Genomic DNA, 26,421 nt, shown 5'->3' on the forward strand with positions numbered 1-26,421 from the left:
CCTGTGGTCTGGGAGGTGTCCTGGGGTCTGCGTCCTCCCTCTGCTCACTGTGGGCTGGTGCAGAGCCAAGCCCCAGTCACGCTGCTTGCCCAGCCTGGGGCACAAGTGGAGCAGCACCATCAGAGCAGGTCTTGCTATGGGGATGGAGACATCCACATTCCCTAGGACTTTATAAAACTTGCCTCTTCCTTTTTCAATGCTTACACATGGGGCAGCACCACATAGAGAGGGAAAAGAGCACTGCTCTTAAAGAAAGGTGTCTTTTGAAGGCTGGGGAGGGGAAAGAGGATAAGATGGAGTTAACTATGGAGCTGGTGGAAGTGGAGAGCAGCCTGGAACTCTGAACCATGGAAAGCAACCAAAAGAGGTTTATTTCTTCCCTGGGTACAGCCTGTGGGAAGTATTTTCACCTGCTTCCTTTGAGGTCATGCCAGTTATAGCTAGAAGTAGAAGCCTTCCACAATAATGAGAGTGAAGTGCTGGATAGTGGGGCTTTTCACAGCGTTGCTCAGAGCCACTTGCTGTCAGCACATCCTGCTCCTTGCTCACACTCCAGAAGGACATTGCAGCCTGGATGGCCCAGGGGTGCTCAGCATTTGTAAGAGCAGTGACCTTGCATACTTTATCCATCCCAGTATCTCAATATCCTTTATATGGATGCCCTTTGGACCAGCCCAGCTCTCTGGGACCAGCATCCCCACAGTGGGGCAGCACCCAGTTCTGGTGCAAGCCCCAGAGCACAGACAGGAGCTGAGGTGTGCCAGCAGGAGGAAACAGCCCCCCAGCTTTCTCACAAGTCTGCCCTCTCCTACAGAGAGGGCATCCCCAGGGCTGGATGGAGGTGGGCGGGCTACTTGTGCTTGTCGCTTGACTGCCTGTGAGCTGAGCTGCCTCCCTGTGGGGTGGGAGTACCTTAGGGCTTGCCAGCCCAGGCTTCATGCTCCTCCATGCAATCCCAAATCTCCTGCAAAACAAGGCTGAGGTGGGACAGAACAGGCGTGCAGGCAGGTAGAGCTGTCCCAGCTGCAGGGCCTCATCATGCACACAGAGGCCCAATTATAGGGGATGGTGACACCCTGGCTCTGGGATGACAGGTGCCCCTGGTGTAGCCTTACCAGGAGCCCCCTCCCTCCCTCCCTCTGGGTGCCAGCTGGCAGATCCCTTCCCTCGATGGCCCCAGCAGCTGGCAGATCAGTATCAGCAGGGAGTCAGCAGCTGGGGGCTTCCCCAGCTACCAGCTAATGCCACTAAAAGTAGCCTGGTTCCTCCCCCTCATTGCAAAGGGGACAAGGAAGATGCCCAGCAGACACCTTAAATCCTGAGGTGAGGGGAGTAGCAAGGGGGTCAGGTGTGACCAAACCTGCTCTTAGCTTTGGCTTAGTCTTGCGACAGACACTAGCCAGCACTTCTGCCTTTCCCACACCTATCCCATAGATCTGTGCTGGGTGGGCCAGCAGCGACCATGGATGCACAGCACCACTGCTCCTGCTCCCCAACATCCCAGAATTTCCTGCACCTCATTTGGCCCTGTCTCCCACAGCCCAGAGCTGCCTGCCCTCCCTGGGGGTTCCCCTTCTCCCACCAGCTGCTCGTGTCCATTCCCGAGGCACAGGAGTGGGCCAGGACCGCAGCCCATCCCCAGCTGGCCCACCAGCTGCCCCAGCAGCTGGGCTCTGGCATCTCCCCCTTGGCTATGCTTCACTCCGCCCCATTCCCGTGGGCACAAGGGGCCTTTGTGTGAACAGAGACAGGGTGTGGGGGCCCAGCCCAGCATCTCAAGCTGGGGCTGGGGACAGCCACAGCTGAGGGCTCGTGGGTGGGCAGCAGCTGACTCTGGTATGGCCCCACAGCTCCCAGCCAGGCACGGCAGTCTCCCCACTACTGCGAGGGATATCAAGGCAGGAAAGCCCTCATCCTCCTTGTCCCTCCAGCACCAGCAGCATCCTGCAGTCACTGCTGGCTGAGGAAGCAGCACCAACACCAGTACCGAGCCTCAGCGCCTGTGCCAAGGGATGCTAAGTTCTCAGCCACCCCACAAAGGGAGCAGGAGGCCTGGGACTTGGGGCAGGGGCCAGGAGTGCCAGCCAGCAGCTGCCGGATTCAGCCTTTTTCAACAGCTGCTGTCTCAGTGCCAGCAGCAGGGAATGAGCATGGGCTGGGGTTTTCCAAGGCCTGCCCACAGTGCATTAAACAACCTATTTATAGCACTTGTGTCCCTCATCAGTAGGAACGGCCTGTGCTCCTCCTGCATGGGGCTAGGTGCTTGAGTGCCACCACTGTCCCCATCACCCTCTGGGATCCCTGCCAGAAGGGTGAGGCTTCCTAAAACAAAATATTCTTGACCTTCCTGACTCTCATCTTCCTCCCCTGCCACTTTTGAGAGTTCCCAGTGCTGCCCAGAGCAAAACTTGCAGCGAATCTCATACAGATGGTGAAGATGCCCTTCTTCCCATGATCCCTGCTGAATCCTTTGGAGGTTTTATCATAAAACAGCCTATTGCCCATGATTGCTCTGTCCCCTGCCTCTGAGATGGCATGAGGGTCTTGCCCTCCCCCAGAGCAGAGATGCTGTTGTGGGAGCAGGCTGAGTGGTGCCAGTGCCAGATTTGCCTGCTGCGTGACGGGGCACAGGACTGCTCAGAAGACATTCCCTCCACAGAAGGGCAGCAGCAACCAAGGGGAGTTGTACTAGGAGGTAGCACAGCCATCTCCTGCCCAGATACTGACATGTCACACACCCATGACCCTACAGCCGTGCCTCCTCTGAGGTGGCCTCCCAATGGGTCCATCCTCTCACAGAGGAGATGGAGGTACTGGCTGGCTCCAGCCCCAGTGGATCTCAGCCCTTCCCATCAGTTAATAGGTGGTACAATAAAGCAAACGGATGCCTGAAAGGAAGTGGTCTTGACACATACCCTGCAAAACATAAGCCAATCATCTGGTGAGGAATTTTGAGTCCCTTGGTGGAGAGGGATGAAATACAGACAAGTAAAAAGTGTTGAGAGACAGAGCAGTGATTGCAGGACCAGAAAGCCCTCCATGGATCACAGAAGTTACAGCAAAGCTCTACATGCCTTGGCCTAGGAAACACATGGGCACAACTCTGCTGCCCTAAATCTTTCATTTTGAAGTAGATACTGATGTGATTTTGTTTTCTTTCAAGGTTGCATTTTCTCTTGGGCATTACTCAACAGAGGAGCAAGTTTACATCCCTTCATCTCCGTGGGCTGTACTTTTGCCCACTTGGAGGCTAAAGACCCATACCTTCCAGATGGGGAAATAACTTGGCAAGATCTCTGAATGTTTGGCAAGAGACAAAAATCTGCTTTTCTATGAGTCCCAAGAGCTTGGCAATTAAGCCTTGCCCCACTTTCTTCCCAGTGCTGGGATGTTGCAAGCATCTGGCTCTCAAAGCAGGGTGAGAGCCTTTTGTGCTCCCTCCCCAGGAAGGAGCAGGTTTCTGCAGAGGCCACACTACAGCCCCTTTGTCACTACACACATGTGAAAGCATGACACGACCCGCTGCTACTGCAAAGGTGAAAAAGAGGAAGTTTATTTTCTGACTCCAGCATTTATACTTTTCCAAAGGTGACAGTGGATTGGAGGGTGAATGTGCCACCTCTCCACTGACATTGGACAAACTACTAGTACATCAAATTTCTCTGCCTCTATGGAGGAATGCAAAACAATAGATGGTTTACAGAAAGCTGTGAGAGAAAGTTCTCTACAAGAATGTAAACTCAGAAGGCTTCAGAAAATCTTAAGAATCAGGGCCAACACCCCTTTGTTCCCAAAGAATTTTCCATCCACTCAAGAGGCAATGCTCCCAGGAATGTGCTGCAGCATCTCTGCACCTGGTCAGCACCTCTTTTCTGGTAGGACTGGAGGACAGGATTCCTCCGGTAAGGATGGCAGGTAGATCAGTTCCCCCAGCTCAGGCAAGGCTTTTCCTAGGAAAAGGCTCCCTGGGGAATAAGATGTCCACTCTCCTCTATTACTATCATGACTAACACTGACCTAGGATGCTGCATTTTCATCCCAGTGGTCCTCAGCCACCTCAGAGATAGGATGCTGCAAATGCCCTCTGCACAAGGAGACGATATTCCCAATGGAGCTGTACTGCTGGGGAAAATAAGGCACTAAGTAAGGCTTATCCAGGATCGCCTGCAGCACAGTAAACCCAGAAGTCTCAAGAGCAGGCCAAGGACTGCACCTGCTGCCTCCCTGATCGAAGGGGAGATGCTCCCTCCTGGGGAAACGCAAACCCTGACATAGCTGCAGCAAAGCTTTGGCTCCCACTTCCTTCCTCTGAGCTCTTCCTGCTCCCAGTGCAGAGCTGGCGGCAGGCGCAGCAGAGCCCTGCGCCTGCGGCACGGCCTCTGACCACGGCAGACCCAGAGCCCGGGAGCCTCCAGGAGTCCAGTCCCAAGGGGCTGACATCAACCCCAGTCCTTGAAGCTCTGGGACCATCGGGGAGCTGTTTCTCTGTTTCTGCTTTCAGCACATGGTGTCCCTGTGACGAGGCATGGCCAGCCTGCTTTCCTCATCCATGGTTGGCTCCCTGGGAAGAATCTGTGGGGCTGGGAAAGGTCACCCTGGCTGAACTAACCACCCTTGGATGGGACTTACTGGGCAAGGGACAGCTTACAGCAGGCAGGCAGGGAAATGGAACAGTAGCTTTTGGTCCCTTGTGTCTGTTCGTTCTCCTAAATTCTTCTTGAGCGAGAGCCAAAAGTAGGGCCTTGGCAGGGTTTTGGAAGGAAACAAGGGGAGGAAACAAAAACAGACATCCAAGGAACAAAACAAAGGTTTGGCACGGGAGGGAAGTGGAAGGGCACAGACATGACCATGGACTTTCCTGCCTGCATGCTCAGTCTGGCTAGCTTGTGCTCTCCTGGCTGCTTGCTGCAAGCTAACTCAGCTTGGGAACACTGGAACACAGCTGGAACGTGCAGGATACTCATTACTATCCTGCTCTTGAGCCACCCATGGAGCCAAATTAAAGCTCTTTCTCAAGGGAGTACACAACTTCACATGAGTATGTTATGCCTTGGGCCAGCCCTGTGTACTTTCCTTGTTGGCTCACCTGATCTGCATTCCTGACCCTTATAGGAGCAGGGTGACAATTGGTGGCACTGGCAGGGAATGACAAAAAAGCATATTTTGGACTCAGCTGCCTGCTCAAGGGCTACGGCAAAGCCTTGCAGTGAAACAGAACCCCACCCTGACAGCCCACATTCCTGTGGTGGGCAGATGTTGATCCTCCCTTGCCCCCGTTATGTCCCCTACCCTGCCACCCCGACAAATGGGGCCCCGACTGCGACCTTTCAGGGAGCTGTGTCGGGCCTGGGAGGAGGGGCCATTTAAATTAACAGCTGGGGGGCTTTTTGTTGTCCCTTGCTCTGGAGCTGTTCCTGCCATTAGGGCTGGTGGCAGGTTCACGCTGGGGAGGCTGAGCAGTCCAGGCTACTCCGGGAGAAAGAGCTGAGTGGTGTCCCGGGGCAGCAAGGATCCCAAAGAGGGTAAGAGTAACCCGGGCAAGAGACGGGAAGGAGCCCCTTCCAGTGCTCCAACCTCGAGCCTGCCCCAGGCAGTCCCCGCTCTCAGGGGACTTCCCGCTCAGCTCAGACGTTCCAAAACGCGAGGAGCTGCCGAGCACCCCCGCTCCCGCAGGTCAGCCGGGGGTGCGCCGCCGTGCCCGCGGGCTCGGGGCAGCATGCCCGCCCCGCCGCTGGCCGCCTCGCTGCTGCGCGCCCTGCTCGCCCGCCTGCTGCCGCTGGCCCGCCGGCGCCTGCTGCCGCCGCTCCGCCGCCTGGGGCGCCGGCTGCGCTCCCGGGAGAGCCGCCAGGCCCTGCTCACCTGCCTGCTCTGCCTCCTCAACCTGCGCAAGAAGGCGGACGACTGAAGCCGGCCGGCCACGGGCAGGGACGGGACGGGACGGACCCGGCAAGGCGCGGCGCCTCCCCCCGCCTGTCCGGCCCGCTGCAGGAGGAGGGACTGGGCAGGGGAGGGGACGCGCCCCGGCGGGGGCGGAGGGCCCGCCCAGGCAGCCGAGGCCGGAGGGCTGCCCGCGTCTCTCCGCTCCGGCCATGGTTGCTGGGCCGCCCCCCGCCCCGCTTCCCCCCTCCGCGGGGCCGCCCCGCCGCTGAGCGCCCCTGCCCGCCCCGGGGAAGGAGCCGGCGCTGCCCGGGCGATCTCCATCGCCCGCTCTCCCGGGCGGTGGGGGCCCCCGCACTGCCTCTTCACTCCACGGTGCCCGGGCCGGGACTCCCACTGCCCGCAGCGGGCAGCGGGAAGGGCGAGAATGTCGGGCAGCACGGCGAGGAAGGTGCAGCCCTTCACCATCAGCACCAGGCTCTCGGTGCCCAAGTGTGCCGCGGACTTCCCCAGAGACGCCTGCCCCGGCATCGCCCTCGCCTCCGCGCTGGACAGCCACCGCGGCCTCCGTCGCAGCATCAACGAGCGCATCTCCCTCTACCTGGCCCACGCCCGGGCCGGTCCCGCCGCCCACGCGGGGCAGCCCCGCAGCCCCAGCCCCGGTGAGGACGGGGGCCTCGAGGAGGACCGGCTGAACCGCAGCTCCCTAGCCCGCTCCATTAAGAAGATCACGCTGTCCAACTGGTACGGGGACGCTGGCACGGGAGAGGCAGGGGGACCCGGGGACCCTGCCCGCGCCAGCAGCGAAAGGAACCACAACAATAACAACAGCAGGACGGGGAAAGCTCAATTCAAGGTAAGCGATCCCGGTACTCTGTGCCCTGTCCTCGCCCCGTTTTCCCTGCAATTCCCCATTCCTCGCTGCCAAGGGATGGATAGGTCCTGGGGAGGCTGCGCCCATCCCTGTTGCCTTATCCCCATGCCGTCCAGGTAGCAGTCGTTGCCGGGCTCCTGGAGTAGTTGCTTTTCCTCCCGTGTGCCCCCCACGCACTTCTCTGTCACATCAGGCTGGCGGGCGGGAAGTCTTCGCGGGTGAGCGGAGATGAGCTTTCCCCGGGGCTGAGATGAGTCAGAAAAGCCCTGCCCTGGAGCCTGGCTATGGAGGGCTCAGCTTTCGAGATGCCTGTGATGCTGCAGTTGAGTGCGGGGAGCTGGGAACTCACTCTCTCATTTACCAGAGGGGAAACGGAGGCTGGGAGAAGGGAAGTGACTCATGAAGGGCCACACAGCCAGGCAAAGCTGGGACAAGGTTAGGATCAGGACCCAGGGCTCTCGGCACCCCGCCTTCCAAGTCTGAGCGCTAGCAGGCGCAGAGGTACGAATTCAACAGTGCCAGAGCTCAGGAGACCCCCTGACGGGGGGGAGGCATCTCGGAGACGTCGCAGTTTCTGGCAAGAGCAGGCAGGAACTCCTTGGGAATTAACCCTGACCTGCAAGAGCTGGTTTTCCGGCAGAATAGTACTAGGGAGAACCGCGCATCCCACTGCCAAAACCCTCATCTTCATTGCCAATAAAGGCCAGGCACAGCCTCGCAAGAGGTGCCGCTTCCTCCAGCACGCAATCAGCTCCTCGCTGGGCGGCCAGAGTCTGCGCAGCCCAAAGGGCATGGGCATGAGGGCTCCCCTCTTTCATATAAGGTAGGGACACGTGCTGGGCACGGTGGTGTGGGACTCTCGGGAGGCTGCCAGGATCAGCCCCTCCTCCCTGTCCAGCATAAGCATGTGGAGCTGAAAGAGGTGGGCAGGCTGCAAGATGGAGCTTTGGGAGAAAGAGGGAGCTGACAGGCAGGGGAGAACATGTGGGATGGCAGCTGGAGGAGAGGAGGGACACTATCTCCCGCACAGAGCACGGTAATGCCTTCCTGAGTGTACCCCGCAGCCCTTTGATTTGCCCTTCACTGCCGCCCCATAGGAATGAGGGGCTTCTCCGGGATGAGCACAGTTCTGCCTAGGAGGGTCTGGTCCCACTCGTCTTGTTCGTGGGAAGTCACTGGCACCTATTCTTATGGGAATGCGGCAAGCATATGTGCCGTGTTAATTTTGCTTTTAGAGGGGGAAAAAGTGTTTGCAGAGGTGGCAGCTGAGGCTGCTGCGCTCATTTCACGTGTGGCTTTGCTCATGTCATGAAGCCTGGTGTCCTGCTAGGGAGCATTTAGCACAGCACCTCATGGATGATGAGGCAGGCTCAGCTCCTTCTCCCGGACTTTGTTTGCTGAGAGAGTTTGTTGTTTTGCCCGATCGAGGACCCAGCTCCAGCCAGAGGGACCGAGAAGGGGGGGTAGTCCCGGTGGAGCAGCTCTGCAGGAAGGATGAAGTCATCGTTGTGCTGGCAGCCCTGTTTTCCTGCGGCTGACGGATCGTGAGACAGGGACTTTAAATAAAGCTCCCGTGTCACCTGCAGGCTTGTCTCCCACGGCTGAGCATTGGAGGCCAGCCTGAGATGTTACTGCATAAAGCTTTCTAGGGTCTTATGCCTCACAGGCACTTCACATTTAGCTCCCTATCATTCCCTAAATAGGCAGCCAAAACTCTCAGCTCTGTGGTCAGGCAAGGAGTTTCCTTTTCCTTCTAATACCCTCCTGCTGAGTTCTCACTGTGCATGCTAAGCTGTGATTCAGCCTTGTACTCTGTTTGGGATGGGATGCTGTGGCATGTGGCAGCAGTCTGTCCTCTGCAGCCCTGGGCCAAGCTTTGCAAGCCCTTGGAAAGGTCCAGTGGTGCTGCTCTCCTAGAAGTTGTAGAGCTATTGGGCCGCTTGTAGGGATCTGAGACTTTTTGGTGGCAGCAGCTCTATGCTGGGGGCTGCTGTTCATGTCAGGACTCTTCTGCAGTGCTGGAGAGATGGTGGGAAGCAATGTGCTGTGCAAGAAGGGAGTTCTAATTTGCCTAGGTTTGTTTCCCTTGGACAGTGTCCTCAGTTTGGAGTGGCCTGAGGAGCGGTAGGCCGGCTCTGGCTGATCCAGTGCCGCGTTTGCAGCTGTCTCGGAGGAGGGGTTGTCAGGGCAGCACACATTGTCCACCACCCTGTTTCTGTTGCCCTGTGCCCACTTGGATGGCTGCTACAGAGACAGCAAGGTGGCCCCAGGAAGGAATTGGAAGGAGGTCCCTAAGTTAGCCTGTTATATCCAACAGCCCAAGAAAAGATCCATCTGTAGAGGATGAGGCTTAATGCCCTTGGGCATGATCCAAACAATCCCACGCACCTCTCCTCCTGGGGCTGTGCTGCATCAAGGATAAGGTAATGTGGAGTTCATCCTGCACATCCTCTCTGTGCCTGGCTGAACTTCCTGGACTTTCTTCCTTCTGCCTCTCATGTTCCACACTCACCCCTGTCCTTTGGAAGCCCTTCTCTGCAAACCAGCTGCCCCCTTAACTCATCTCCCAGCTAGACTGAGATCAGGAATCAGCAGCTGAGAGGATTCAAGTTCATGATGCTGGAGTTGATGTCATCCTGTACCCTCATGCCTCTGCCCTACTGTCCTGGAAGAGGGCAGGGGAGTCTCACTCTGAACATCCTTAGATGACCTGGAACCAGTGGTGATCATTAATTGATTTCTGCTGGCTTTGGAATCAATTCAAGGAGAGAAAAGATTGTCTGGGGTACTGGGAGCTAAAATGAAGGAGGTTGTGAGCAAAGCAACCTTAGGAGTTCTTGCCACTTGCTGGATACATAGTGGGAGCTGTGGATGCTGCTCAGAGAAGACTGGCCTAGATGCATAGGGAGGGATGGGCAAGAGCGCAGCCAAGCAGCGTCTGGGTACTACCAGCAGCTGCCTCTGGCCCAGGGCAGGGGGAGGTGGGTGAGTGCTCCTCTGTCTCCTTGGCTGCCAGGACAGTTAAGCACTACCAGGCTTACAGCTGTGCCTTCCTGCCTCTAGGTCTTCCTCAGGAAGGATGTGGATGCAGACAACAAGCAGCAGGAGCCTGGGAGTGTTCAGGCCAGTGTTTTCTGCTCTCCAGTGGGCAGATGCTCTCCCTTCTATGCGGTATGTCCCCCTGCCCTCAACATTAGCGGGGCATGATATGCAGCTTGGAGCTGAGTAATGAGGCTGGTCACTGGTGGTGTGCCCAGGTGTGGATGGAGCCTTGCCTCTTCCAATCAGTGCTGGAACAAGCTGGGCATGATGGGGCAAGGAATCAGCCCCCCAGGCAGCACCCAGAGGCTTTATTGCTTCCAAGGGCCAGATTATGGGCTCCTCCGGCCATGGCTGAGTCAAGAGACTAAAGGTCGTAGAGTCATAAGAGGGCCTGAGAATCTGTGTTGCTATTAAAAAAAAAAAAAAAAAAAAAAAAAAAAAAAAAAGAGGATTTCTGTAGTTCTTGTGGTTAAGTAGAACAGGCATTGGAAAGTGACTCCCATGGTGTCAGCAGGGCACCACATGCCAAAGTGCTTAGAGAGCCAGAAACAGTTGCCTGAACCTCACTGCTTCACAGGGTCCTGGAAAATTGCTCGCTGGGAGGCTCCGGTGCAGCTAAGACCCTGTGAGGCAGCTCACACCCAGCCCTCTCAAGAAGGAAGGGCTGTCCCAGGCTAGGCCAGGAGCAATTTCTGCCTGCTGAGAGGAGGCAGCAAGCCTTGCACCTTTGGGTTCCTCCTGAAAATTCTCAGTTTCCTGTTTGCCACCAGTTAATATGCAGTCAGATCCCCATCCCTGGACAGAAGGGTGGGAAGCAAGTGCCCGGATGACAGTGCTATCCCCTGGGCTGCGTGCAGCTGGGTCCAGGGCTGAGTTTGGAGAAGGGCCAGCACTTTCATTGGCTGACCTTTGCTGTCACCCCTGGCAGAGCTGGAACCCTGACAGAGAGTTTCATCAGCATCAACTGTCCACAAGGCCAAATCCCAAGGGAGATGCTGTCTCTCTGCCCCCTCCAACCACTCACTGGGGATGGGAGTTTTGGGTGCCACCAAAGGAGTGGTGGGGCTTACCAGGAACCTGCCTCATGGTCCCTCCATCCCATCCCCTGGCATCATCCCCCTGCATGACACCAAACAGATGCTAAAGAAATGAATGCTCCTCACAGGGATGCACTGCCTGAGGCTGGAGGGGCAGCAAGCACTGCATCCATCTCCAGTGTGGGTGCTAGGACCAGTCCAGGTGCAGGATGCCCTCCCAACAGCCTGGAATGACCTAGAGAGTGACTCACTTGAAGGACAGCCCAGCAACCCCCTGCTGGGGTTGCAAAAGCCACCAATGTAGCCTTGGTAGAGGGAAGTGGTACCTCAGTGTGCGGGAGGAGAACCCCAAATATGTCAGTGAAAGAGTGGCATTAAGAATAAGGCATGCTGACCTCCTTCATTTGGGTTTCTAAAATGCTCCTGGGAGGTAACAGGGAGGGCTCCCTGGGGCAGCACACTGACACTCCCAACCCTGCCTCTGCTCCCCCCAGCTGGCAGGATCCCCGGTGTCATCACCCCAGAAAGAGAGCCCTAAGGGCAAGGAGTCTGCTGCAGCACCAAGATGCAGTGGGCGAAGTGGTGTGGAAGCAGCCCCTCTCCTGGACCTGAGTCCTCTGATAGCCAAGTTCAACCGGGAGATGCTGCAGGTGAGGCCAGCTGAGGCCCCCTCCCAAGGGTCTGCATAGGAAGTGGAATGGAGGGCCACCGGCAGCCTTTCTTGAGAGCTGTGGGGTGGGGTGTGCAGCAGGGAGGGTTGAACTCCCAGCCTGAGCAAAGCCATGGTTGTGGCATGAGATCATGTTTGGCTGCCTCTCCCTGGCTGTCAGCCCTAGGGAGAGGGGGTCAGCCCACACCAGGGCCCTGCTTCCTCTCTGTGTGCGCATGCTCCTCCTGTGCCCCATTCTCTTCCTCCTCTCAGGCCCTGTCCCTCCCCAGCAGCATGGGAACTGAGATGGTGGGAGGGCTGCTTCCATGCCATGGTGGGAAGAATGCATGGGTGTTTGCACTGGGGAGCAGGGTGCAGCGAGGAGAGATGCTTTGTGCAGGGATGTTCTGTGCAGACCCGCCTGCTTGGGCAAGCCCAGTTTCTCCTGCTGGGCTGAGGCAGACGATGGACAGAAGTGAGGTGCTGCACACCTTCACATCCCCATTGCCACAGATGCTGTCCTGAGTGCTGGCCCGTTGATTCCCAGAGCAAACGTGTTTTCAGCTGAAAGGGTGCACTCCAGTCCCTGTCACAGCTTTGGGAAGGTTTGGGCTCAGGTCCCCAAAGCCGTGTCCTTGAGGCTCTGGTGGGGGCCCCCAGCCACGTGGCTCTTTGTATGTTGCAGGCAGAGACCTGGGTGCGAGGCAAGCTGCGGGACCTGAAGGACGGCTGTGATCTCCAGGATTGTGAGGAGGTGGCTCAGACCTTGCAGCGGGACATGAAGGATTTTGAGAACACACTGATAAAGCTCAATCAGGTGGGGCCAGGCAGACCATAGCATGGCATGGATCCCGTTACTCACAGCACATGTCTCTGGGTTCTCTGCAGCAGAGGATCCTGGGAACCTCTGATGCTGAGTGGGTTGCTTGGCCCCACAGATGGGTGAGCAGCTGATGTGGAGGGCAAGCCCCAGTGCTGAGGCCGTGCAGAGGCAGCTGCTGGCCCTGCAGGACCAGTGGCAGCTCCTGAAGCAGACGGCTGCCAGCCAGAGCAAAGCCCTCGGGGGGCTGCGGGGTCTGCAGGACTTTAACAGGAAAGCTGAGCGGCTGGAGACGTGGATCAAGGACAAGGTTTGGGGGATGGGAAGCATGGTCTGGGGAAGGGGACAGCCTGGTTGTCCCCCACCTTCTCACACCCTTGCCTGGCCCAGGAGGATAGGCCCTCTCTGGCAGCCCTCCTGCAGGAAAGCCCGGATAAGATCCAGCTTACTCGCCGCATCCTTGACTTGAAGCAGGTGAGATACTGCTGGGGGATTGCTGACCTTTCAGGGACCTCAAATACCTTGAGGCTGGGGCATGGTACAGGTCCCTGAGGAGGGATGCTGATGTCTTTCCTCTCTGCTTGGGCCAGGAGGAGCAGCAGTTCCAGAGTCTGCACAAAGAGCTGAACAGCCTGGCCCAGAAGCTGGAGAAACAAGGCAAAAATGAGAGCAGAAACGTCTCAGCCCGGCGCAAGCAACTCAACAGATCGTGAGTGGAGGACACATGGGCTGAGCAGGGCTGAGCCAGGCACCATGAGCTGACTGACTGGGAAGCAGAACCCACCCAGACTTCCTGGCCTAGCTCTGCACAGCTCCCCAGACAGGCACAGGCTGCCATTCACCTTTCCCCTTTCACCTGCTCAGGTGGCTTCGGCTGCAGGGGACCCTGAAGGAGCACCACAAGGCTCTGCAGCTGGCCCTGGAGGTGGCCTCCTTCCTCCAGCAAGCAGATATCCTGCTGGGGGTCATCCATGCAAAGGTATCTGCACTTCATCCAGGTTCACCCTAGTATGTGGGGCTGTTGCATGGCCTGAATGAAACATGGTGGGCAGTATCTCGCTCTTGTCCCCTGCATGGAAGCTCCTGTGGTCCCAGCACTCTCAGCCTGGGCTGTGGGGAGAGAACCAGGGGATGGAGAAAGGGAGCCAGGTTGGCAAGTGCAGCTTTGCACTGTTTCTTTCTGCTGAAGCTGGGAGCAGGGCCCTGTCCTCCTCCCACTGCTGACCGTGGCCTCTCCTTACAGCAGAGCAGCATCTGCAGTACAGAGAAGCCAGGGGAGGGCGAGCCATGCCAGGATCGGGATATCAGGGACATAGCCAGCCAGGTGATGGTGAGTGTGATGCTCTGCTTTGTCCTCTGAGCCCTGGGGAACATCCTGACAGGGGGGAATGTGAGCCTTCCCAGGCCAGCTCTGCCACCAGCAGCGCTGTGGGCTCTGCCAGCACCCCCCACTATGTTGGTGGCTGAGGCTGTGTGATGGATGGGGGAATCTCCCCGGGGGCAGACAAGGACTTGGATAGGCACTCACTGCTTCTTCTGTCCTCAGAGGACTGGTTGTCATCACGCACCCTCCCCATGGCCATTGTGGTTTATCACTCTTGAACTCTGTCTCCATCACTTCCCAGCTGCTCTCTCTTCTCCAGATGCTGGATGTGACAGTGTCCCAGCTCCTAAACTTACAGCCCAGCCTGGCAGCCCAAGTCACCTCAAAGCACCGAGACGTAAAGGAGAGCTGGGCACAGCTCCAACAGGCACTGAGGTAGAGCATAGCTGTGCAGGAGCACCAGGGTCCCAACCCTGACCTCCCAGCACTGGAGCCAGAGGCTTGGGAAAGACCTGGGTTAGCCCCCAGGAGGCTGTCTCTGGGGCTTCACTCAAGGTCTCTCTTTATCCTCTGCTCCCCTGGGCTTCCCTTGCCTTCCTTTCCCAGGACAGGGAAGGTTCCAGCACGGGCAGACAGTTCCCCAGGGGGCAAAGCTGCAGCTCCAAATGCTGAGCCCCGAGTTGACGATAGCAGACATGGGGCTGTGGGTAAGGAAGCAGCAGCCAAGTGGACAAGAGGACTTGGCAGCATGGTAAGCACTATCTCCCTCCAGGCATCTGCAGCTCCTCTGCTTCCAGAAGACAAGGGAGCCTTTGGGAAAGGGGTTCAGGTGTTGGGCAGAATCCAAGCTGAACACTCCTGGATCTGGTCCCACCATTTGTGGGAGGTGATAAGTGCCAGGCCCGGGACAAAGCAGGTATATGCTTTGTGCTGGCCAAGGAGGAATGGGAATCTTTGTGCCACAGGTACCAAAAGATGTGCTGGAGAAGATGGCAGAGCACAAGAAAGGAGAGGAGAGCAACCCTGGCTCCCCAGCAGTGGGACAGACCCCTCATGGAGGGGACAACAAAAGGTACCAGCTTGTGGAGGTGGCTGTGGGAGTAGGACATAATCAAACGGGATGGGGATGGGGTTCCTCTGTGCAAGGGGGAACTTGCAGTCCTGACTGTCCTTCTCTCTCTGCTGGAGGACGAGAGAGGAAGAGGCTGAGTGGGGGCTGCAGCAGCTGGAGACCCAAGTGCAGGATGTCTGCCAGGTAATGTCTCCCCAAGAGTCCCCTTTGCTCCCTGCCCATCCAAGAGGAGACAGGGAGTCACTTCCCTAACCTCCTCCTGCTGCTCGTGGGCATGAAGGCTTGTGCCTACATGCCTGGTCTGGGCACTAACCCAGCATGTCTCCTGCTCCTTGGCAGACTCTGTCCCCATACAAGGAGAGTATGGGTATGGGAGTCCCCTCATGTCCAGTGGCAAGCCCGGAGGCAGCAAGGATTCAGCAAGAGCCCCTGTCCCCCAGCTCCAGTACCAGGGCTGTGCTCCTGGTGAGCCTGCTTGGATATGAGGTGCGGGCAGGACACCAGGTGGGACCCATCCTAACTGCCCTCCCTGCCTCCCAGGAGGAACCAGCACGAGGAAGGCCTCCCAGGAGCCCTCAGGTGGAGGCCATGCTGTGGGAATTGGGAGAGTTATGGGAGGACCTGCAGAGGAGGCATCAGGAGAACGGCGTAGTGCTGCAAGAAATCGATAAGGTATGTGGTGTCAGGGGTAGGGTGAGCACAGGGCATGCCCCAATTGGAGCAGCTTGCTGGGGATCACCAAGTGAGGCTGGCACCTCTGGGGCCTGGAGCTGCAACACTGGCACTGATGTCTCTGGCTGGCCTTGCAGATGGCACACTTCTCCCACTGTGCTGCCTGTGCCCCAGGTACCTCCAGTGGGATGCCAGCATGGCTCCTGCCTCCTCTGGCTGGCTCAGAGCCAGGCTGATGGGTAACCTGCTCTCCCTGAAGGCACTGAGGCTTGTGGGAGAGCTGGACCAGGCTGAGCGGTGGCTGCAAGACGTGGCTGGGTCACTCTTGGAATCAGTCGCCATGAGAAGCTCAGCAGAGCTGCGCCGGGACCTGGAAGAAATGAGCCAGCTGGAGAAGCAGCTCCTGCTCTGTGGCCTCAAGCTGCAGGCACTGCGGGAAGAAGCAGCAGGCGAGTCGCCCACTGAGCACGAGGGGGCAAGGAAGATGCAGAGGAAAGTGGAGATGGTGGAGGAGAAGTGAGTCCTGGAGGCAAGTGCCTCTTCTCTGGTCCCCAGGTTGGATGGGGAGGAGGATGTTGTCCCTGAGGAGGTGCAGAAGCTGCCAGCACCTCTGATGAGCACCTCTCCCCACAGGCTGGCACATGTGCAGGCGGCCCTACGGCACCGGGCAGCAGCTCTGTGGGACTCCCTGGTGCTGTCTGAGTTCCTGCAGGACCTGCAAGAGGAGGAGGCAGGGAGCCAGCAGGGATCTGCAGTGGTGAGCAATGTGGCCAAGCATCCCTTGGGGTCACACAGCACCTGGGATTAGACTAAGGGTTGATCTGTGGTTGGCAAGGGGCCCCTATTGGGTGCTCCCCTCCATCCCAGCTGCCTGGGTGTCATTCCCCATCTCTTACATTTGGTGTTTCTGCTGGCTTCAGGCAGGGAGTGGGCGTTGTGGCTCGCAGGGGTGTTTTGCCCTGCTCTCAGCCCAGACTGAGAAGTCTCCAAGCAGTGAGGAGATGAGGCGCCCCTTGGGAGAGCTGCAGGAGGCCGTGGAGATGCTGAATGATGCAGCGAAGGAGCGGGAGAGGGTCATGGAGGTGGCAGCAGAGACGGAGAGCCTGGAGCGTTTGGTAGGGAATGGAGGCTGGGAGCCTGGGGATGCAAGCAGGTGCTTCATCTGCAGCTGGACATGCTGGCTCACTGGACAGGGGATGCACTTCAGCTGTCCTCAGTGGGACACAAGGACATTGGGATTCATGGGGACCACTCTGTGTGAGGCTGGTATCCTTTTCTCTCCCATGGCTGGCACCTGCCCTTTTGCAGCTGCATGGCAGGGTGTCCCCAGGCCAGGGTGGGCTTGGGGCTGTGTAGCAGGTGGTAGCACAGGGTCTTCCACCCTGGGGCTAATCTCCCTCCATGTCTCCTCCTGTCTATCCAGGTGGCGAAGATATCCCCACAGCTGGAGGCCCTTCAGTGCAGAGCCAAGACTCTGTCTCAAGACATTGTCCTAGCAGAGAAGAGCTTCACCACGGTGAAGAGTGAGAAGGACCTGCAAGGGCTGCAGGGCTTGCTAAGCTGCCAGCAGGAGATGGAGGTGAGTCAGGGGAGCACTGCCAGGGAGGTGCTCCAGCTGGCTGGGGCTGTCCCAGTGAGGCGCTGACCCCTGTCTGGGGGCCCAGGTGTTGTAAACTTTGGCACACTGTGGCGAGGCGGGCTGGAATTTTCCAGTGGAGCTGAGACTTGCCTGCTCTGATCCCCTCTGATAGCACAGGCCAGGCAAGGGGATAGAGCTTGCATCAGCTCACATGTGCCAACACCCAGCTGCCAGCACCTCACTTATCTTCCCTCTGGTGGGGAAGCGACTCATGCACCCAGGGCAGGGAAGCCAGGCAGTTCTGTGCTCTTCCTGTGCTCCCCATGGAGGCTAGCTCTGCCCACTCTCTGCAGCCCATGTACCAGCATCCTCTCCTCTGTCCCTGCATCCCAGAATGCAGGGGAATCCAGCCTGAGTTCAGAGGGTTTGGATGCATCTTGAACCTTTCCTGCCTTGTGATCTTTAGCAAGCAGTGTCACAGACCCTGCAAGGGCAGCTGGAGGAGCTGGAGAGGACAGCTGCCCGTGTGCAAGAGCTGTGCCCTGCTCGGCAGTGCCCCATCAGCTGGAAGCTGCAGGAGACTCTGTGGGCCTGGGCAGGGCTGCGAGAGCTGCTGCGGGAGACCCGGCTCCGCGTGCAGCAGGCCAGCCAGCTCCGGCACTTCTTCAAGGATTATTTAGCCATGATGTAAGTGGCAGTGACCTGTTGGGGTTGCTTCTGTGGTGGCTGAGGGGGAGCTGGTGAGAGCATGGCATTGGCAACTATGTGGGCAGTGCTGGAGCTGCAGCCAGGCATGATCATGGGGAGCCTGGAATGCAGGGTTGTACCACAGCTGTCTGTTGTGAGGCAGCCCTGCAGCATCTTGTCCTGCCTCAACAGTCTTGCCACAACGCTAATGAGCTGCTTCCAGCTATCCCTGAGCATGGGAATGGCTTCCCTGGGGCCTGCAGGGCTGGAGAAGGTTTGGGTCATTCCTCAACCTGTCTTTCATGTGCTCACAGCTCCTGGACTGAGGACACACGGGCTCAGATCTTCTCTGAAAGCCCAAGCAGCTCCAGTATCCCGGAGACTCCATGTGAGGAACTGGAGAGCAGAATTGAAGAGAAACTCAAGGAATTTGAGGCACTAGCAGCAGCAGGGCAGCAGCTGGTGTCTGAGGAGCACTACCTGAGTGCAACAGTAAGGACAGGGGAAATAGGGTTGGGGGCAAATTCTCAGCACTCCCTGAAGTCCTCTGGGGACAGACCATGAAAGAAAAGCAAGGTGTGGGTCCAGAGCCCCAGTAAGTGGGATGGGGACAGCTATGCATCCCTGGGGCTGCTCAGGGCAGGAAGAAGTTTCATCCAGTGGATCCTGAGCTCTGAGTTGATGTGGCTGTGACTGTATCGCACTCACAAAAACCTCCTAACTGCTCTGTTGTGAGATATCCTGGTAGGGCCAGTGTCCCTGGGCCAGGAGTCCTTGCAGGCTGCCCAGCATTTCTCCTCCATCAGATAAAGGAGCGCTTGGAAGAGCTGCAGAGCATGCTGGGCTGGGTGCTGGTGCGGTGGCGAGCACAGAGGCATCAGCAGCAAGATCTGGGGAGCAGACAGGAGGACAAGAGGGAGCTGGAGAACCTCTCAAGCACATCCCCCACTGGTCAAGTGAGTACCCAGACATGCTGAGACTCAGAGAGAATGACCAGCCTTGAGGCTGAGGGTAGCAGAGGCACTGGATGGAGTGCGTGGTGCAGAAGGTGGGGAGGGATGTGTGCCAATACCTGTGAGAGTCTCTGGGGTTCAGGCAGGGCAAAGGGAAGGCTATCCTGAGAAAATGCCTGGCTCCAACAGCCCTTCCTTCATGTTCCCTCTCTTGTCTTGCTCCCCAGGAGCAGCATGCCTCACATGTTCCACCCCACCTGGAAAGCATCCACAGCCCAGTGAAGTTCATGCCCTCCTCCCTCCTCGAACCTGTGCAAAGATTAGAGCCAAAGCTTCCAGAGAAAACAGCCATCTCCCCACCCACATCACCCCTCTCAGATGCCCCATCAGGAGTGGAGCAGAGCTGGGGGGAGCCCAGCAGCAAAACACCCCATGATGCGGAATCCCAGCAGGCTGCCACCTGGGATCCTGCTGAGACTTCCACGCTGCTGCTGCCACCACGGGGCCCCTGTGGTCTCGGGGGGACAGTCAGCCTCATCCTCAGCATTGGCAAGAAGGGCGAGAAGAAGAAGGCACAGCTGCTGGCCAGCAGCAAGCAGCCATGGGAGGAGGCACTGCCAACGGTACGGGCGATGGTGGGCAGCTTTGGCAGAGCCATGGGCAGCAGCCACACAGCCAGAGCAGCTCTCTGGAGCTGTGCCACAAGCAGACTGGGAGGCTGCAAGGGCTGTGGGGTAATCCCCAAGCTGAAACCCCTCTAGGCCATTTCTTAGTGAGCCGCTGGGACTCTGTGGGTCTCTGAAGAGGGACCTTCGGCCGTGCTGATGCTGCGTGATGCCTTAGGGCTGAGACCGGCTTGTGCCACCCACTTTGCCTGTGCTCTCCTGCAGCAGCTCCTAGCTCCTTGCCCACTCCGTCCTCTCTGTGTGTCTCTTTCTCTCCCCTTGCTCAGCTCCCCACCACTATACACTCAGGCTGTAAAACCTTTTGGAAGCGTTGCCAGGGGCTTTTAGGAAACACTTGGGATAGCTTAAAGCAAAAAAGAAAGCCACCCCACCAGCCACGTCACCAGCTGGTGGAAGAGGTAACATCCTGGGGGAGGCTGCATGCTGGGCAGAGTGGCTGCATGGTGTGAACCTGCCTGCCACCAACCCTCCCGGCCATGCCACGGTGCCCTGGTGGCAGTGGTTCATTGGGAGAGGGAAAACCCTGCTGGGGATGTGGGTCCAGAGTGTGGGTGCTGGGACGTGGGAGGAGGGGACTCAGGCAGGGCTTGCTGCAGTTTGGCCCCCCATTCAAGTAGTTTTGGTGGCCATGGGAGATATGGCTACCTGGTGGCCAGTGGGAGAGCCTCCCTGCTCCATTGCTGGGGAGCAGCAGCAGTTCCTTTTGTAGCCAGCTGAAGGGGACAAAGGTGGCTGGGGCTGTGTGAGGGGCACATTTTGCTGGGGTGGGGATCTCACTCCAGGATGGTTGGCTTATATCTCTGAGTTTGGGAATTTGTAGGGGCTCACATCTCTTTGTTGCTCCAGAGCCTGTGCAAAAAAGTCTGTGTGTGAGGAGCCCCAAGGGCAGCCAGGCTCAGTAGCCAAAGGAAAGGGCAGGACAGAGAGGCTGGAGGGTGTTGAGGTAGGGTGAGGGGCTGCTGGGCTGCTAGGAGGGTTTTGGTAATGGGTGCCATCCGGCCTAATGGATACAGGAGAACACTACTCCAGCTCCTGCAGACTCTTGCAGCTGTCTGCAAGCCCAGGAGAGGGTCTGCAAGGAACAGGAGGGGCAGGGTCTGCACTCAGTCCCTGCTCTCACATTCATTGCTCTACTGCCTGGAGCATACAGGGCTGGCAGGCATGGACAGCAGTGACTGCTGTCTCAGTAGCCACCCAAAAGTGATGGCTTGGAGGTCAGCAGTGCCAGGGAAAAGCTGTATAGCAGTCAGCCCCAGCTGTACCACACCTGGGGGACTCCATCATGGGAAGATTCCCTTGTCTGCCTCTACCCTCCTTGTCTGCTTCTGCCCTGCCTGCACCAGTGTGGGAGCAGCCCTCAGGGAACTGAGGCGAAGCTCTGTCATTCCCAGCACTGCATGTGCTGCTGGTGAGTGTTTTTGTCTGCCTGCCCTTGCAGCTCCCTGCTTTCCCAGATGCAGCATGGAAAGGGAACAGTGGGCACAGGGTGGCGGAAGCTCCAGCGATGGGGATCACACCTCCCTCCTCTGTTTCCTCAGGTGCAGGTGGAGGCCAGGAAAACCTGCAGCGCAAAGCGGCTGCCCGCTGTTGTCCGCCGCCCTCCAGCATCCAGCGGCGGCATGCCGGCTGTGTCCCACACCCTGCCCAAGGCAGGGGCTGGCTGTCTCTTCAACAGCCTGCAGCGGCGGGAGCAGGCCAGGGCAGAGCAGGCGCAGCTGCTGACTCTCCGGGGCATCATGGGTGACAGCTCCCTGCAGCCCACGCCTGAGAAATGCTGTGGCCCCAGCAACACCTGGCCTCACAAGTGTGGTTGGAGGAAGGGGGGGTCAGGGGCAGCTGCTGCTGGACCTCAGCTTGGGGAGCTGCTCCTCTATGTCAGGAACCCGCTGGTGCAGGACATCGATGCCGAGTGCGGGGCAGCCCCTCAGAATCCCTGCCTCCCTAACCCAAAAATCACATGCCCCCGTGTTTCCCTGGGCTCTGTGCTCAGCCTGGAGCTGCCACGGGATGCAGTGGTCTTGGGGTGCCACCAAGGGGCTGCGGCACGCCAGCAGGAGGCAGAGGGGCAGGAGCAGAGGCAGGATGAAGGGGTGAGGCCTTGGAAGCCCACAGGCACACATGGAGTTAGATGGCAGGAAGATGGGAACGATCCCTGGGGTCCCAGCAAGAGGCCGGGGATGTCACCCAAGAGCAAGCAAGAAACATGGTTCAAGGAGGTGAGCTTCAACCCAAGCTACAGCCAACAAAGAGCACACTGTGCTGGGAAGGAGCACTGGAACCTGCAACACCCCAGCAGCACCAGTAAAGACCTTCTGGACTTGAGGTCGAGCCAGCCATCCCATGTTGGCATGGGGGATGGCCAGGATGACAGCCCCACTGCCACTGGCAGGGCCAGGCATCTCAGAGCTGCTTGGCTAGAGCTTGGATCATCCCCTGCCAGCACCCCAGGCAGGGCTGGAGCCATCCCCAGCCCTGCCTGCACACAGCAGCCAGCCAGCAGCAACCAGCCCAGAGGGTCCCCAGCTTCCCCTGCCGCCCCCAGCCAGCTCTCTGTCTTTGAGTGGGCACTGGGGTCTCCACATCCCCAGAGCCCTGCACGGGTAACTGAGGAAGTTTGCCACCCTGCCCACAGGCAGTTTGAGGAAGAGGAGGAGGAGCTGCAGGCCATCTGGGATGGAGCACATGAACAACAGGCACAGAGCTCACCAGGAGACAGCTGTGCCAGCCACCGGACAGGCAGCAGGGCAGGCAGCTTGCACAGCCCCAGTGCCACTACTGGCGGGCCCCTCATCCTGTCATCAGCCAACAATGTGCTAGTAGCCAAATTCACCCTTCCCACCGCTGCCCAGCTGCTCCACAGCCCGTCAGGAGAGAAGAGCCCCAGGGTGGTGCACAGTGGCAGTGGCAGTCCCAATGGGCTCAGGGTTTCCCCCTACTTGGAGGAGCTGGTGTCGGTAGCCCCCTTGGATGCCTCCAGTACCTGGGATCAGCGGAGGCATCAGCAAGAGGAGAGAGAGAGCAGCAAGGTAAGATCCACAGGCCAGGGATTCTCCTTCAGGGTCAGATAAGGGGCTGGAGAACAGCCAAGGCCAAGGCAGCAGCTGGGTTATCCACTCCAGCAAACATAACCTGTATCTGGGGACTCCTTGACTCCAGTGGCCCCTTTTCTTCAGCTGGTGGGGAAGGGCTAGGTGTGGTATTTGCAGTCCCTGCAGCATACATACCCACTACCAACCCCTAGCTTCAGCAAAGTGGCACTTCACCCCTAAAGCTGATGCATAGCCCAGCTCCTGCCCAGGTGAAAAAGTTGTTCTTCATTGTCATCCCACTCCCACTTTGGCATTGCTCACCAGGGATGGGTCATATAGACCTCATATGCATGGAGGCTGAGCTGGCACCACTAGCCCCAGAGAAGTTTTTGCTTACCCTCTGTGCCCTTGCAGGTCCTGCCTGCTAAAATGGAATTTCAGATGATGGAGGGGACGCTGGAAAGGAAGCACGTATTGCAGGCAGGAGGGAGAAAGGTACAGACATGGCTGTGGGGCTCCTTTGGGATAGGGGTGCTGGGACATGACAGCCAGGGATGTTCCTGGAACTACCACAGCAATGCTGCTGGCCATTCTGGAAGGGCAGAGCCTCAGAGAGGCTGGGCATTTTGAGTGGCATGAGACCATCTGTCTTCTTCCAAAGCTGTTGGCATCACAGCTGTGTCTTGCTTGTGTCCCGCAGGCCAGCTGCCGGGCCTGGGGCCTCTTTCACGCTGTGCTGATGAGGCAGACACTGTGCTTCTACCAGGACCGCAGGGACAGCCTCAAGGTGCGGTGGGGGACATTGGGGTGACATAGGAGGGGGCTGGCAGCAGGGTGATAGCTCTGGGCCCCATGGCCAGGGAAGGCAGAGCTGTCCAATCCTGCTGTTGTCCTTGCTTTTCCTTGTGCTGTAGAGCTCCGTGGTGGCACTTCCCCTGAATCTCTCCGGGGCAGTCTGCACCCCAGATGCTGAATACACCAAGAAGACCAACTGCTTCAGGCTTCAGTGAGTCCCCCATCCAGGGCAGTAACCACAGTCCTCCCAAGTGTGTCCCTGCTGGGACAGACACATACCAACATCCCCAGGGAGGACCAGCACACTGCTTAGATGAGGATTTCCTTCCTTCTTTCTCACCTGCTTCTTTTCTGGTCTGGTGGGGGCTGTTGTATCTGCACCCTACATTGTTCTTCCCCTCTCCCTGCAGGCTGCAGGATGGCTCTGAATACCTCCTGAGGGCCCCCACCCAGCCCCTCATGAACGAATGGGTCTCAAAGCTGCAGCAAAACTCAGGTGAGCAGCCCTTGCAGGCAGAGCAGGGGCCCAGCTCTATGTAGTTACCATATTTGTTCAGCCCCCACTGAGCCCTTTGATACATGGGGGGTCAGAAGAGAAGCAGCACAGCATTTTACTCTGATTTATGCATCCTCCTAGCTTGCCTTGGGAACAGCAGTTCTCTGCCAGGCAGAATTTGGAGGCTTTGTTTTCACACCACATACACAGCTATAAATCAGAAATAGCACAACTGACGTCAGCGGTGCCTCAGCAGCAAAAATCCCATGTCAGGAAAATTATAATTGTGCCTTGGTCTTCCTCCATATCCGCTGGGCTTGGAACTGCCTTGCTTGCCCTTGAGGCAAGGAGACCTGTAGTACTGAAGTCTTCCTGAGGAGTTCAAGCCCTGCTATGAAATCCTAGGCTGGTTGTCAGGACCAAGAGCAGGTACTATAGCAGGAGGTTGGAGGAGCCAGCCATGCAGTATGGGCAGTGGGATCAGGGACTGGCTCTGTGTGACAGTCCTGTGCACTGCCAGCATCCAGCAGGATGTTTGCTGTGCCCCAGGTTTCCCCGAAGTGGATTACTTCCAGGCAGCAGCACAGCGTGTCAAGAGCACTGGTGGTACTGGCAGGTGAGTAGCCAGGAGCTGACCAGCTGGGTCTTCTTATAACTCTATCCCACATTTCTCAGAGCTTGCTGCTCCAGCAGGACATTGGGGGGCCAGTCTGGTTTGCTAAATCTCTGCTGCTTTCAGTTTCAGCAAGGTCTCCAGCCCTGGGACCTCCCACCTCCAGGGACATCATCAGGTCACAACCACCAAGAGCCAGGAGATTGTGGGGTTACCCTGCGCAAGCCCACTATTGCAGCGGCCTCTGGGCAGCCAGGATGGCCCAGTCGATGGGACTGTGACAGCAGCAGGTGACTTTCCTGTCTGGCTGGGTTGCCACTGTCCCCCAGCTTCTCTCCCCAGCCCAGAGAGGTGCATGGGAGACAGCTGAGGGAGGCTGAAGGCTGTCAGTCAGTCTTGAACTTGGTCGTATCTGGGCTAGGAGTCCCACGGCTTGGGATGTGGGGAAAGGAACATTTTCTTCACTTCCTGGGATCCTGAGATAGTCATACATTTCCCTCTTCGGGGCTGACACAGGGGTGCCCTGTGATTGCCTTGCCTTGTGACATGTCTCCATTCTGCTTCAGAGAATGCTCAGGGGACTGGGCACAAGGAGCAGCAGTGGTCATCCAGGGCGTCCCCCGGGCTGTGGGATAACATCTGCCCAGAGGATGACTATGGGCTGGTGGCCAACAAGAGGAGGTCCTACTCCTTCACCTCAGGTACAGTCCTGATTTTGCTGTCACCGCCAGGAGGTGGCACCACTGCCTCTGTCCCCGCAGACAGCCAAGGACAGATGCGATGCTACTCCAGCACGCACCTGGTTCCACATACCTGTGCTCTTGTGTGTAGCCCCCATTTGGGGAGGGCTCTAGAGGGCTGCCAGGGCCTGCTGGCACCCTGCCCCTTCCACTGACTGCTCCTTCTTGCAGCCACCTACCAGAAGATCACCCCGCTGGCAGTGCCCAAGGAGCCGGTGGAGGCCGGGAGCAGTTACTCCGTCACACTGTACATAGGGGAGCAGGTGTCAGCCATGCCCCGGGCACGCTGTCACTCCTTCGTGGCCCAAACAGGGAGCCCTCGGGACACACGAGGGGAGAAGACCACTAGCCCCCCTCGCACCAAGAACAAATCTGTCTTCAAGAAGTTCTTTGGGAAAAAAGAGTGAGCCCCAGACAAATGGAGAAAATGCCCTAACCTGCCTCTTATCCTCCTCTTGGGCCATTCTGGCTTGATCTCTACTCCCAGCACCAGTTCATGGCTTACTGCCTCCCCAGGGGCAAGAGGCTGTGCCAAGTGGCTCTGCTTCAGCCAGCCCCAGGTCTGCCCTGTGCCCCAGGCACTGCAGCCCCCAGCCTCAGCCTGGTGCTGAGCACCCCTCCTGCCCAGTGCTCTCCCTGGGTGCTGCTGGCTCCCCAGGCATCCTAATGACACACAGCACAAGCAGAAGGTGTGGATGATGGTTTTTATTAAAAGATAAATAGACAGTGTGGGAGCTTTTTTGTCCAGCAGCATCCATCAGCACAGAAGGAAAGGAGCTCTCTGCAAGGTGGTCCTTGCTAAGGAGTAAGGGGAGCTTCAGATGAGGAGGGCCCTGCAGTGAGGTTCAGTCCTGCTTGTGGGGGGAAGCTCAAGCTGTTTGGTGCCTTTCAAGGATGCTTCACAAGGATGCTTTGTCCCATGCTTCCTCTCTGCCTGCACTCAGCCCAGCTAATCCCACAGGCTATCTGGGCCCCTTTTCCCTGCCCTGGGAGCTTAGCAAGGAAGTCACTACCTACAGAGTAAATACTCCTGCCTGTACAGCCCTGCCAAGCCTGCCCAGCCTCGTTCTCTCCCAGGATGGCTGCCAGCCTAGGTCACAGCAGGTGAATGCGGCCTGACACAGATGGGGGTAGTGGTGTGTGGATAGACCCCCCCCCATTCCTACAGCCCAGATATTTTTGCAGTAACTTCACCAGACCATGCCAGTTTCAACTGCCCCAATTGCCACTTGTACTGGGAAGGGGGAAAAAGCAGCTGATCCAACCTGTCCAGAGTCTGTACCAGCCCTAGAGGAAGAAGGGGAAGTTTCCAGGGACTTAGGTAGCAGGGCCTCTCCCTGTCAAGCCGTGAGGCTCAACTGTGCACACCACTTGCCTCCTCAAACACATTGTGGGGCTTAAAATAGAAGTGTTGGCTGCAGCCCAGCTCTGCAGTAAGGGCTGGGAGAACAGAAATTCTCCTGCCACCCCATCTCC

At 57.9% G+C, this 26,421-nt stretch overlaps 2 protein-coding genes across 8 annotated transcripts; both read left to right on the forward strand.

Moving 5' to 3' along the window:
* Positions 1–5,491: 5,491 nt before the first annotated feature.
* On the forward strand, positions 5,492–5,908 carry MYMX (myomixer, myoblast fusion factor). Its single transcript, XM_085575596.1, has one exon. It carries the CDS (start codon positions 5,717–5,719, stop codon positions 5,903–5,905), a length of 189 nt encoding a protein of 62 aa, XP_085431722.1. The 5' UTR covers positions 5,492–5,716; the 3' UTR covers positions 5,906–5,908.
* A 149-nt stretch (positions 5,909–6,057) lies between these two features.
* On the forward strand, positions 6,058–25,671 carry LOC110481690 (uncharacterized). Of its 7 annotated transcripts, none has more exons than XM_085575559.1 (33): positions 6,160–6,733; positions 9,815–9,922; positions 11,325–11,480; positions 12,165–12,296; positions 12,418–12,609; positions 12,690–12,773; positions 12,890–13,008; positions 13,164–13,278; positions 13,543–13,629; positions 13,943–14,058; positions 14,230–14,374; positions 14,589–14,695; positions 14,812–14,878; positions 15,035–15,160; positions 15,236–15,367; positions 15,627–15,883; positions 16,001–16,124; positions 16,288–16,482; positions 16,791–16,946; positions 17,413–17,633; positions 17,948–18,125; positions 18,440–18,589; positions 18,814–19,209; positions 19,539–19,670; positions 20,811–22,298; positions 22,716–22,796; positions 23,002–23,088; positions 23,216–23,307; positions 23,507–23,592; positions 24,142–24,208; positions 24,332–24,495; positions 24,772–24,906; positions 25,117–25,671. In XM_085575559.1, exons 1-33 carry the CDS (start codon positions 6,305–6,307, stop codon positions 25,350–25,352), a joined length of 6,360 nt encoding a protein of 2,119 aa, XP_085431685.1. In that variant the 5' UTR covers positions 6,160–6,304; the 3' UTR covers positions 25,353–25,671. The 7 variants fall into 7 exon arrangements, with proteins under 7 accessions (XP_077638153.2, XP_085431685.1, XP_085431684.1 ...); XM_085575558.1 differs by having other exon boundaries at positions 14,589–14,694; positions 14,808–14,878; XM_085575560.1 differs by having other exon boundaries at positions 13,546–13,629; positions 14,589–14,694; positions 14,808–14,878.
* Positions 25,672–26,421: the final 750 nt, after the last annotated feature.

The sequence above is a fragment of the Lonchura striata genome, chromosome 3, assembly GCF_050655825.1.
Source record: "Lonchura striata isolate lonStrDom1 chromosome 3, ASM5065582v1, whole genome shotgun sequence".
In the NCBI taxonomy this organism is placed as follows: Eukaryota; Metazoa; Chordata; class Aves; order Passeriformes; family Estrildidae; genus Lonchura; species Lonchura striata.

Coding starts and splice junctions, on each gene's coding strand:
- MYMX (XM_085575596.1), top strand. CDS start 5,717: ATGCCCGCCCCGCCGCTGGCCGCCTCGCTGCTGCGCGCCCTGCTCGCC.
- LOC110481690 (XM_085575558.1), top strand. CDS start 6,305: ATGTCGGGCAGCACGGCGAGGAAGGTGCAGCCCTTCACCATCAGCACC. Junction 12,297..12,417: donor CACTGATAAAGCTCAATCAG/GTGGGGCCAGGC, acceptor TTGGCCCCACAG/ATGGGTGAGCAGCTGATGTG. Junction 23,308..23,506: donor ACCAACTGCTTCAGGCTTCA/GTGAGTCCCCCA, acceptor CTCTCCCTGCAG/GCTGCAGGATGGCTCTGAAT.